Source organism: Tachypleus tridentatus, chromosome 10 (genome assembly GCF_004210375.1).
Source record: "Tachypleus tridentatus isolate NWPU-2018 chromosome 10, ASM421037v1, whole genome shotgun sequence".
Lineage (NCBI taxonomy): Eukaryota > Metazoa > Arthropoda > Merostomata > Xiphosura > Limulidae > Tachypleus > Tachypleus tridentatus.
The window spans coordinates 61,574,437-61,587,545 of NC_134834.1; the positions used below are offsets into that span (position 1 = coordinate 61,574,437).

The 13,109-nt window shown below is 34.1% G+C and overlaps 1 protein-coding gene across 5 annotated transcripts in view; it reads left to right on the plus strand.

Annotated features, from left to right (window-relative positions):
- The first annotated feature begins 422 nt into the window (after positions 1-422).
- LOC143229401 (isovaleryl-CoA dehydrogenase, mitochondrial) overlaps positions 423-13,109 on the plus strand; it is a 43,840-nt gene continuing 31,153 nt past the window's right edge. For 3 of the 5 annotated variants that reach the window (XM_076461682.1, XM_076461683.1, XM_076461684.1), the window contains exons 1-4: positions 423-693; positions 3,118-3,207; positions 10,791-10,842; positions 12,377-12,546. In XM_076461682.1, the coding sequence (XP_076317797.1) occupies positions 526-693; positions 3,118-3,207; positions 10,791-10,842; positions 12,377-12,546 (480 nt within the window). In that variant the 5' untranslated portion in view covers positions 423-525. Of the gene's footprint in view, positions 801-3,117; positions 3,208-10,790; positions 10,843-12,376; positions 12,547-13,109 lie in introns of all 5 variants that reach the window. The other 2 variants (XM_076461686.1, XM_076461685.1) reach the window with 2 other exon arrangements.

Below are 13,109 nucleotides of genomic sequence, written 5' to 3' on the forward strand. Positions count from 1 at the left end.
ATGTTTTCCTCCGTTTTCAAAGTGCACAACTTTTATTGTCATTTTGATCTGACAATCAGTGCCTTAACACGTGTAACATCACATACTCTGAGCTTGTGACGTTATTACATATATTTCTCTTTAAAATAACAAAATATCCCTTTTGCGTTTCTTGTTTTGAAGAGTATAATTACACATGCTTACAAAAAAACAGTTAAATATTTGGATGAATTCTGGGATATTCGAAGACATTTAGATGTGTTTTTCTCTTCTTCTCGATCGTGAATTAGTTAAATATAGCAAAGAGAAGTTAAATCAAACATCATGATAAATCATGGCATACATTTAAGGTGCTTCATGAGCAAAATAAATGGATAAATAGAAAACTGACTGAAAAATAAATGAAGAGCAAGTCAAGCTTTAACGAGCTGGAGCAACATCAACAAGAAACATCAGTAACCGCATGTCTTAGTCAGTAGAGGACGCTAACTGTAATAGCAAGTTTCATCTGTTTTCTTCACTGTGGCGTAATTGCGGTTATTGGATATGAATTCCTTGAGTAATTTGATCAAGTTATCAAAACTGTGTTGGAATGTTTCACCCAGATGTACCCTTCAGTTTCCTGGAATCATGGTGCAGGCACTTGTAAAACAATGTAGTACATATTATCCAACAGATGATACAATGTTTGGTCTGACTGACGAACAACAGCAGGTGAGAACCACACGCTAATCTGTATGGTTGAAATCAAGCTCGTCTCTTGTTCTCATTACTTTTCACGATACACACGAAAGTGGCAATAAATGGCTAAACCTGCTCTGGTAGGCTTTTTATGTTAGCATTTTGCAAACAATGTTTTAAAAAATATCTTGTATTTCATTTGAATGGTAAGCACAGAAATCATAATAATACTTTATAATCACAATAAACATAATTTCGACAACCAATGATGTTTTTAGTTTTAAAAGTTATGGTAGCAAATTAATTCTTGCATAATTTATTTCCTGATTGGGCAAATATTGTCACATATTCTACAGTTGGGCGTTTGCTAATTGATTAATTGACATCTACCAGCTAATTACAAGTAAAAAAAAAATTCTACCTATTTGATTATTTAAACCATAGCATTATTCTAACATACGTTTTTTTAAGTTACTAAATTTTGACTGAAGAAAAACTTGTCATAAATATCACATAATGCCATGAATTATAACAGGCTTAACTGCATTTCATTGGTCTTCTGGTCTAAGCTGTGCTGATAAACCTTGTTTAAATGGGGAAACTACTCCACAGAAGAGGGTACAGCAAACCAAATAATAAAAATTATACCTCTGGTAAAATTTGTAAAATCATTTTCTAGACTTGTTATTCCAGACAGACAGTGCAGTATTGTTTTACATCCTTAGAAACATGTTTATGATAGGAGTGCTATTCCTTTAGTATTTGAACATTTAAATATTTGCCAATAATCAAATGTTATGATTTTTGGTTAACCTGTTAATTATTAAAATGTGCTTGTCAAATATTAAAAATTTAAGGGTTGCCAAAAGGTTCTTTCATTGTCTACTTCCCACTTTTAGCTACATGTTATTGCTGACAGCCATATGTATATCCACAAATACATCATGCTTCCATGCAGGTTTGGATAAGTTCTCTATATCACTGTATTATTAATAATAATTATCCATTTAGCAAGGAAATATTACCAACAAGACTATGACTGACAAGAACATACATGAAGTTATGATTATAAATATATGTGTTAAAATAAAATATCAAAAACCAAATGTTCCACATGTACAGATTTTTTTTTTTATCTGTATTAACACCATCAGTAAACATCATGAGATAATGCTGTTGTTAATTAAAGATTTAAATATTTATTAAAATATAAACTAAAGAAGTTCTAAAAAAAATAACAGGTAAATTTAAAAACAAATAAAGCCAGTCTGCTACATTGCTCAGATAACATTTTCTTTGTTCAAGAGAAGAAAAGCCAAGAAGAATAAATCTCCCTTATTTTTCTTTTTACTTCATGTCTTATGTAACCATACTCTTAAAACCACAAGGATAGTATTTTTCATTAAGATACAAGATTAGGATGTAGGCTAGCTAAAATTATTGTATTGTGTTTTGAGGGATATATTTCTTTATTTTTTAATAGTTTTTGTTTTGCAATAGGCTCTTAACATTTTGGCACAAAAACAAGGAAAGTTCAATCACTTGACAGTAATAAAAACATTTTATTTCTTAAAGTTTTAGTTTCATAATTAGAATAATCAAAGTTCATTGATATACTTTACTTCACAAATAAGCTATTTCTTATTGAACTCAAGCTTGATATTCACAACACTAAACTGACTAAATGACTAACTTGTTGACAGTGACAAAGAAACTGATTAAATGATGCATGAATATTCCTTAATTAATTAATAAATTAAATAATTGAAGTCTAAATTCCTTTTTTTTATATGGCTCATATTATTTCCTAAGCTTTGGAAAAGTTCCATACGTTGAGGGCTGTGCCATTAAGTTTGCTTCCTTGTGGATAAATGACATTGCAAATACCTAGCATAAGAATTTGGTCTGCATGTATACAACAAAACTCTGCATAGCCAAAATTTATTACTTGTGTTAATATTCAAATTTATATTTTTAACCATTTTTCTTCTCACACTTGAACTGAATGTCAACTGAAAAACTATCAGAAAAACTTTTAACTAGGGGCTTGAGAGGAAATTTGATGATTTACCTTAAAAAAAGAAGGATAGGTTTAAGTTTTTGTTCTTCTGAAAGATGGATGTGCAAAGACAAAATGCTTTCTAATTGTCTGCCTCATGTAATGGATCTTAAATATATATATTTTTTTAAAAACCATACTTACAGTTCTAAATAAATTTCCATGTTAATTCTTGAAAGTAATATGCTAACAATCAGTGGGTTAAGTGCTTTCAAGCTTTAGAGAATATTTTTGAAAGTAAAAAAAAAATCATTATTAAATTACAATTATTATTGCTTTTGTTCAAATGATACACAATTTAGTAATTAAGGTGTTTATAAAAGTCTATGTATTTTCATTGCTATTCTGTACATATGTACAATATAAATAAACAACTAAAGTTTTTGTATAAATTACAGCTGCGTCAGACTGTTTTTCAGTTTGCACAGAAAGAACTTGCTCCTTTTGCCCAGGATATTGACAAAAACAATAGTTTTCCTAAAATGAGGGTAAGATATTCTAAGCAATTTAAATTGAAAAGTTTTTTTAATCAACACATTTAATGTCTTGCATTGTTGTTTTAAGGAGTAAGGGCACAATGTTAGACACTTTTTAAGGAAACCTATTTTAAACTAAATGTTAAGTGAAGATGATGAAATGTTATTGTTACTGGATATATATACAGAGAAGTAATTTTATTTACACAGTTTTATGGAATTTTTTTATCCATAAGTAAGTTTATTTTATTTAGCATTTAATAAAGTTTACAGTGTCCAAGAGATTAATAAATAGCCTGGGGTACTTAATCAGCTCTGTAATTTTGAAAAATGTGATAAATTGTATTTTTGAATTTTTGCCAATTAAGATGCACATGTTCTTATCTTACCCACTAGTATCTATAAATAGTTTACATCACTAAAAGGTCAAATTTCCCTAAACTACTGATGACGTTATGTTAATCTTGTTATTCTTGTAATGATGATGTCCAGGCAGTTAGGTTAGTTTTAAAATATATAAATGTGTCTTTTTTTTTACTGGCATGATTGTAATTAATTAGTTCTTCCAATACCAGACTTATTTTTAAAAAGTAATACTTGTGATGTTGTGAGATTTAAAATTATAGAGCTGAATACACTTTCAGATCGTAAGGAGTATTAAGTAAAATAATTATCTGTGAATTTATTTGAAAAGATTGTAAACTATGTGGAATTGTATGTTTTTAATTTTATTACATAGCTGTTTCTCAGAATATTTGCTTAATTTCACACATTGCAAGGCTGAAGCAGCAGTTGCATAGTGTACTATTAACAGTTGCATAGTGTGTCCTCTCCATATGTTCGTAGCAGTGACAGGAGTAATAAAAAATGGTAAAAGTTTTCAAAGATTTCTGATATGGAAGTTTGTACAAAAAATGTACATAGAATGATCCATTATTGAGGCTAGGAAAGACTACAAAAGTTGTTTTTTTCTTTTTGTTTGTGTATCTGTTTAAACACACTAAAACATAATTTAAGATTTTTAAAACATTTTAGTGCAATAATCGTGGAAGAACTTTATGGTAGAAGTCTTTGAAAACACTGACACTTTTGTGCAAATTTGTCAAAACAAGGCCAAGTAATTGATTTAAACCTCCAAAATTATGGGTACATTTAACCTTTTGACTTCCCCTCCCCAAATGAACACAAATGGACATATTCCCCATTTCTCTGAGTGTATGTATGGAACCTGTAAAAGGTATCTTTATAACAAATACAATATAAATTGGCTGAAATATGATAAAGTAATTATGAAAAACCCTAAAATTGCTTCTTGATCTCCTCTAAAATTACTTAAAATGAGTCATCCATTATTTCTTTTGTAAATGTGTAGAACCTATATAGAAAATCATATTTTTTACCAAATCCCATGTAAATTGGTGAAATATGAAGTTTTTTTAGCACTAATCCCCCATAAAGAGATCCAAAATGAGCAAATCCAACTTATTTCTGTCAGTGTGTTGGGCACATGAAAATTAATATTTGTGTCAACTTTCATCTTAGTTGCTATAAGTGTGACCACACAGGTGTTGAAAATATGTATTTTGGGGATTTTTGACCTTTGACCCATAAAATCGTTTTGAAATATTAATTTAAATTTTTTTAAAAGTGCCTGGCTTTATTAGACCAAGATAAATCCCTAGTAACATTCAAGACAATCTGCCAATAAATAAATGAATGGCTGTCAGTTGGAAGAAGAAGAAACAATTGAAAAGAGGTGGATTCCTGTACATAGTAAAGGGTTCTCTCAGAGAAAGTTTTATACTTTCAGTTTACCTCCTCTAGGATCTAAACATCCATCTACATGTTTGCTGTGCACGGTGACCCGTGAAGGAGAGAAAAGGATCCTGGAGGTTGAGGGGTCCAACTCTAACACACCACTTTGGACTTGAATTCCTGTAGATGGGCAGCCTTGGAGTGGCCCTCCCAGTGTCAATCAACTGGTCCACTTGTGCTAGGGTCAACCTAATACCAGTGTTGGATGTTCTCAACAGGTGTTATGGACATTGTGTCTGATACTGGTCTTCAGGTGTCATGCTCACAAAACCCTCGCATTGCTGCAATGTCCTTGTTTGACATTGTTTTGCATCCCTTCGTAGGGCTCTGTGGTGGGTAGGGTCAGTGGGCACTGAAATGTAATGTCTTTATTATGAATACATCTATTTATGAAACAATAAATAAAAATGAAAAAAAAAAACATTATTGGAAAACAACTACACATGTAAGACAGTCGTACAGTCAACATCACAGTCATATTTTCTACCTCAATTTCTAATTATCCATTCCTTATCCAAGAAATTCTTAGGGCAGATGTCCCCCTTTTATACTCAAAAGGGAGTAGAGGGGCTTGCTGGCTCTTCTAAGTCAGTAAAGAGTTTGTGCTCTGGATACATTTTGGTGGAAACATTTTCACCACAACATACTAAACTTCTTTTGAAATCGAAGGCCATCAAGGTTACTCCCCATGCAACTTAGAATTCTTCCAGAGGAGTTACAGTTGAAAGGGGTTTAAAGAACATTTCTGAGTCTGAGATTCTGCTGGTTTCTCCAGCTAAGGTGTTTCTGTGGTACACCTAATCTCCACTTGTAAAGACAGAATTATGGTGACTAATATGTTCTGATATTGATGTTTACATCACCATATCTTTCTCCTGTCACAGTCAAAGCAGATTATTTGAACTGTAAGGTATGGCTGTACATTTCCAATCCTCTTAGACTCTTACAGTGTCAATGGTTCAGTCACTCAAAAATGTCATGTCATAGTTTTTTTAACATGTGCTTATTGTGGTAGCAAAGACCACAACACTTACGAGTGCAAACTAGAATCATGCTGTGCTAACTGTAGAGGTCTACATCCCTCTAACTATTTTTCATCCCTAAATGTGTGTAAGAGAGAGAGGTCCAACACTTGAAGACTACAGATAATATCTTCTATCCAGAGGCTTGGAAATTATTGTCCTCAACTCCATCTTGGACATATGCTGCTGCACTTCATTCCACTGCCATGGTTGGAGTGCAGGTAGATTTCTCCGTGCCTCCAACAGAGTTGTTTGCAAAACATCTGAAGAATCTTTCACCCTCCATGATTAAAAGAGTTTATGACTCTATGTCTACTTCCATCTCTGTTCCTGCCACTTCTTACAATGACTGCCCAATTCCACTTCCTTTGACTTCTGGTTTGGCTGTTTCCTCAGATTTGTCCTCTTCTGCATTCCCAAGAAGTAAAATGACCATTCATTCACACTCTCAGTTGCTGGAACCTTTGTCCACAGCCAGTTCACCTGCCTACACGATCCAGTGAAGAATCCATAGAGGTCAATAGACCTTCATCCTATAAATAGAAGGGCTTCCCACCACATTTTCCTCCATGTAAACCAGTGGTTCCCAACCAGGGGTGCAAGATAGCATTCCAGGGGTGCAAGATAACATTTGTTTTGGCCACCTTCACCTTTATTCTTAAATAAATAATTACTGTGAGGGGTGCAAGAACATATTAAAGTTTTTTAGGGGTGCGGGGCATAAAAAAGCTATGTAAATAAAAATGGTCACTCTGATCCAGTGGAACTGTTGGGGTTTTTGTTCAAATATAGATGACATTAAGGATTTGATTGACTCCTAACATTCTGCATGTCTTTCCTTACAGAAAATGTTTCTAAAACCTGCCTATACAGTCACCTTTCAGCAGTTTTCATAGTACAGAAATGACATGGATGAGTACATGGAGGGGTGGCACTGTTGGTTGATCAGCATGTGCCTACCCTGTCTTTGCCACTTGATACACCCCCTGGAGGCTGTAGCTATCTGTGCTTCCTTGGGTTATACCATCACTATTTGTTCTCTCTACAAAGCACCTGAAGAAACCTATGATCAGTCAGATCATGATGCACTCATTGAGCAGTTACAATCTCCCTTTTTAATCATGGAGGATTTTAATAGACATAATTCCCTCTGGGGTGGTACTGATATTGATGGGAGGCATTGGTCCATACAGCATATGCTCTTGGATCACAACCTATCTCTCTTCAGTACTGGTTCTTATACTTATTTTCATACACCTAGTCAGTCTTATACTGCTGTTGATCTGTCTATCTGCCCCCTTCACTTTTCTCTTACTTGTCTTAGAGTGTTGACAGTAACCCATGGGGCAGTGATCATTTTCCTATCATTTTGAGAGAGACTGGCTGTGGTCAATGCCATCCTGACCCATATATCTCAATCAAAGTTGGACCAGACCAACTGGCTCTCTTTCATTGCTCTCTCAGAACTTGATCCTCCCATCATCTGTAAACCATTGATAGATGACTGTGTGGCATCAGTGACTGACAGTATTGTTCAGGCACCTGCTCAGTCTGTTTCTTAAACCTTGACACATTTCCCACGGTATCCTCATTCTTGATGGAATTCTGCCTGCCATGTGGCAAGGAAAGCTCAAAAATGGGCTTGGGATACCTATCTAGGTATCCCGCACTTTTAAATTGCACTGAATTTCAGCAGGCCCATGCATATTGTCAGGAAATAACACATCAAAGTCAGAAGACATCTTATATTCAATTCACCTCTCTTCTACCATCAGTTCCAAAGTCATATGGGACAAAATTTGAAAGTTTAATGGAGAGTATACTTTTGTCCCTCTTTCAATCTTGCTCTCTGATGGCCAGGAAGTTTCTGATGCCCAGAGTATTGCTAATACTCTCAGTGAAAGCTTTTCTCAAGCACCTAGCACTTCTGCTTCATCCCCCACCATTTTAGCCATCAGGACACGGGCAGAGCGATTGCCTTTTTCCATTTGGGCTGATCATCTCTGTGACTGTAATTGCCTCTCTATGCTGGTGAATTGAAGCTTGCTCCTCATTGGTCTGGCAGTACATCAGTCGGACCCAATGATGTTCGTTATGAGATGATGTGTCATCTTTTTCCTAACTCCTGCTAATCTTCTGGATGTTTTAACTGGATCTTGCAAGAGAATGCTTTCCTGATGCTTGGCACCATGCTATTGTAATCCTTTTTCCTAAGCCTGGGAAGGTTCCCAACATTCCTTTGAAATACCATCCAGTTGCTTTGACAAGTTGTCTCTGTGAGATCTTAGAGAGAATGGTTAATGCTCATCTTTTTTGGTTCCTCAAATCAAACAACGTCCTCTCACCTACTCATTGTGGGTTCTGACAACAACATTCCACAATGATCTATTTAATTAGATGTCAAACATCTATCAAGGAAGCCTTTCTCAAGCAACAACGTCTTGTTTCTGTATTTTTCTATCTTGAAAAGCTTATGATGCAACAAAGAGGTATGGTATCTTGTGAGACTTTTTCTCATATAGGTTGCATGGTCATTTATCCATTTTTATTAAACATTTTTAATGAACAGACAATTCCAAGTCTGTATGGGTTCAACACTTTCCTGTTCCTTCCCACAGGAACCTGGAATCCCTTAGGGCTGTGTCTTGAGTGTAACACTTTTGATTATAAAGATTAATGCTATTAGTGGATAACTGCCCCTACAGTTGCAAATGGTCTCTATGTCAATGACTCCCACATTTTGTGTGAGTCATTGAGCATGAGGTTTATTGAACAGCAGCTACAGACTACCTTCAATTGCATACTGAAGTGTACCACAGCAAACGGTTTCACCATTTTTCACTTGAAACCTGTTTGCATGTACTTCTTCTGCTAATAGAGTATTCACACATATCCTGAACTCCATTTCTCAGAGAAGTTGTGGTTCCTGTGGTCCCTGAGCCAAAGTTCTTTGGCTTATCTTTGTCTGTAAGCTAACCTTTATTCCACACATCAAGCAGATATGTGTAAAGTGTATAAGGGCACTGAACATCCCCTGTATCCTCTCTTCCCCCTCTTTGAGGAGCAAATCAGTGTTCTATGCTAAAAATCTATCGTGCCTTTGTTCAATTAAAATGGGGCTATAGCTCTCTCAGGACCTCAGCCTTGAACAGGTTAGACCCTGTTCACCATTAGGGGCTTTGGCTTTGAACAGGGGACTTCCACACTTCTCCAGTCCAGAGTTTGTACACTGAGCCTCATGAATCTCCTCTATACCTTTGCTATTTGCAATTGTCATTACTGTATGCTTCAAAACTTCAATCCTAATCACAGCATCCCACCTGGGGTTGTGTCTTTTTTCTCAGTAGGCCATGCTTTTTCAGAATAGACCATCTGCCATTGTTCCTTTTGGTCTTTGTATCCAAGCACATTTGAATGAATTGGGTCTGTCTTTGGATAACATAGCTTTATCCACTAATTAGCCCATCCCACCATGGCTAATTACCATCCCCAAATATGACCTTTCTTTGAGTTATCCGAAAAAGGTGGATACTTGAGATTGGAAGTACTGCCTTCTATTTGCTGAACATATTTTGAACCATCCTTCCATTTCAATTTATATGGATGATTTGAAATCAGATTACTCTATAGTCTCTGCCATGATTTGTTGTGAGTTGATTGTTGCACACAAAATTTCCTTTATAGTTTCTGTGTTCACTGCTGAATTGTACACCATTTCTCTTGCCCTGGATCACATAGAGGCTGTGGAGTACACAAACTGTACTATTTATACTGACTCATTTAGCTCTTTATTAGCTCTGGAATTGCTTCTCATCAATATCCAAAACTAACTGGCTCATTTCTCTCTGTCATCTACTTCTATCCAATTTTTCTGGATACCAGGCAAAGCCAGTATTTGCAGGAATGAGCTTGTTGAAATTGCAGATAAGTCTGTCTGCTCTGGTACTGTCACCTCTGTGTCTGCCCCATACATGGACTGTGATCCTGTATTCGAGGCTTGGCTCTGCACCTTTGGCAGTCAACTTGGAGTTAACAACGTGATAACAAGCTTTTCCAGATCAAACCTTCTGTTGCTATTTGGCTATCTTGCTTCCATAAGGATATTCATTGGTCACAATTTTTTAACTCATCACTTTCTTTTATCTGGTACTGATGCACCAAAGTGTGGTCTGTGTGACACTCAGGTTACAATAGCCCACATTTTAATGTTATGATCGAAAGCGACAGCACCATTTTAACATATTTTTACCATGGGCTCACCATTGATGTTGGACAGTGTCATTGGTAATGGTGACACTATCCACTTCATTTTTAAAATCTTAAATTTATGATCTATTTTAGCCTCAGAATTCAACAAGAACAGCTTTGATACAGTAATCTTATCACTTCTCTTAGGAATTTTAAATCTTGTGCATCAAGCTCCAATATGGTAACAGGTTTTAACTTATATTCCATTATAAGCCAACAAATCCATCCTAATATCCCTAGCCCTTCTCTGAAATGCCACCAGAAACCAACATTAGTTACTTGATAAATTATATGTACATTTAAATATTTTAACATAAGATAGGCTTGATAATGATACTGATTCAAGTACAAAGCACATGTGTAGTTGATAGTAAAGGTTATACCAAATTACACTGGAATGAAAAGCAGGTTTGAAAAATAAAACTCAATAGTACAACAAATTGAACATTAATACTTAATGATAGAAGTGATCTTATTTTTATATTAAAATTTATCTGGCTCTCATCATAGGACTTTTGGAAAAAGTTGGGAGACTTGGGTTTAATGGGAGTTACTGTCCCTGGTAAGTGTTTTTTTTTTATCTGTTTATTGAATAAAAGTCAAACTTAAATTATTGTACTGAAAGCAGATAAAGTATTGGGTCTTATATTTATCATAATTAGGTAATCTTGAAAAATTAGGAAGTAATCTCAAAAGATTCTTAATAAAAAAAATAGTTACATAGAAGCATACACTTTAACAAGCCACATTTGTCAATAAATTTAAGCACAACTGAAAAAGCAAGATATTATATTGTGTATTATGTACATATAAACTGAAAGTGCATAATATTTATAAATAAACTTAAAACTAGTTCTGTTCTACTTGTATATTATTTATCATAGAAGTGTATTTGAATAACATGTTTCATCCATAATATTATGGATCTTTAAGCCATGTAATTTCATGTCCACAAATTTCTTTATTCTACATCTACCTCCAAAGACATTCTTTCTGCTCTGGGAACAATGGCTTCACTTCAAGACATTTGTCCCTAGCATCACGCTTGTATGCATTGTCTCCAATTTCTTGTTTTGTAGGATTTTTCACCATAGATCTATTATCTCAGTATTGTTATCTTTAAGTATATCACATTCCAAGTGTGACATACATTTTGGCAGATTTTTTTTCCAGATATCATTTAGTTTTTTTTCAGCCTCAGCAACACTTCTAGTTTCTAGTTAATTAATACTATTTTTCACTGAAAATATTCCATTCATGAGGACAGGATAATCTTTTGCACACTGACCCTGGATAACTGTCTATTCACCACCTGGGACACCACACCTATGAATGTGCATGGCTGCTTGAGTATTTCCATAAATAAAGAGCATCTGATGTGAAGAAGTACTCTGCTGTAGAAAAATTATCTCCATCTAGGGCTTGCATTTTGAGTCCAGTTTCTTTTAGAGATTGATCCTCTCCATTCAGTTATTCCAGAAAAATACTTTCCAAAGCCAATTGCTTTGGTTCTGGATTCTGCTTAAGTTCTACTAGATCTCAACATTCAGTGTTTTTGTGGTTTATGTATATTATCTTTTCTGTCCCAGAGTATAGCTTCCAGTGATTCAGTTGTCTTTTATCTTGACATCCTTTGGTTACATGAAAAGTCACATGATTGTTGATAAAGCTAGAATGATTCAACTAGAAAAGGCTTACAGGATTTCAGAGGTAAACACCTGCTTAAAATTAATTTCAACTTGGAAACTGTATGATTTTCTATGAACATTACAGATTTTTTCTGTGAACTTTGCAGTTTTGAGGTATGTTCTAGGAATGAGAACTGTATTCAAAACCAATTTGTAGAAATAATTAAATTCAGAGAACATTCTTTGAACCATTAAGTTCATTAGTCACCCACAAAAATATCCATTCGTACCACTCAGTATAACTTTTCTTGTCAAAGATTTGATCTAAAATTACCTTTAATTTGTTTTTGTGAAACAGTTATTCAAATATAGTGGGGAGTATTCCAATAATTATTAAATGTACAAAAGCTTAAAAGTGAAAATTTTGACAAATAAGATATTATTATTTATACACATTTTATTTGTCAGTTGAAGATGGTGGCTTGGGATCTGGCTACTTAGAGCACTGCATTATTGTTGAAGAACTGTCTCGAGCTTCTCCAGCCATATCTCTTAGTTATGGTGCACATTCAAACCTCTGTGTCAATCAAATAGCCAGAAATGGGAACAAAGAACAGAAGAAGAAATATTTACCTAAGGTAAAGTAAACACAATATTTTTAAGCTTTCAAATGAAAAACTTAAGATCATAAATAGATACAAATACTGGGGGTTGAGAACAAGAATCAACACCATATCATGTGTAATTTTCCACTTTGCTTTTTTTTTGCTTTTTCTAAAAATGTAATGGCATAAGAGCATACATTATTGTTGTAGAAAAAAATGTTTGTTTTCAATTAAAGATGAGAAATTTTCACTTCTTTTTAGAACTTGATTGATTATAGATAAAACTATCTGTTGTTATTTGAAAGGCTTTTAACAAATTTTGATTTTCTGTGATAAAATGTCCTAAATAAATATTGCTTATTTAATTTAAAACATGATATTTTGAATTAGTTAAAACTTGCAAAATAAAGACATACATTTACCACTGTTTTTTAGTTTATTGGCTTGTAGAAAAATTTGTCAAATTTGATCTCATTATTAAAATTTTTTTACTTGCATCAACAAATAATCATACAATATTTCAAATACATTATATATATTATATCTTCCAAAAACCAGAACACATCCAATATCTTACATTATAACCTATATCCTTG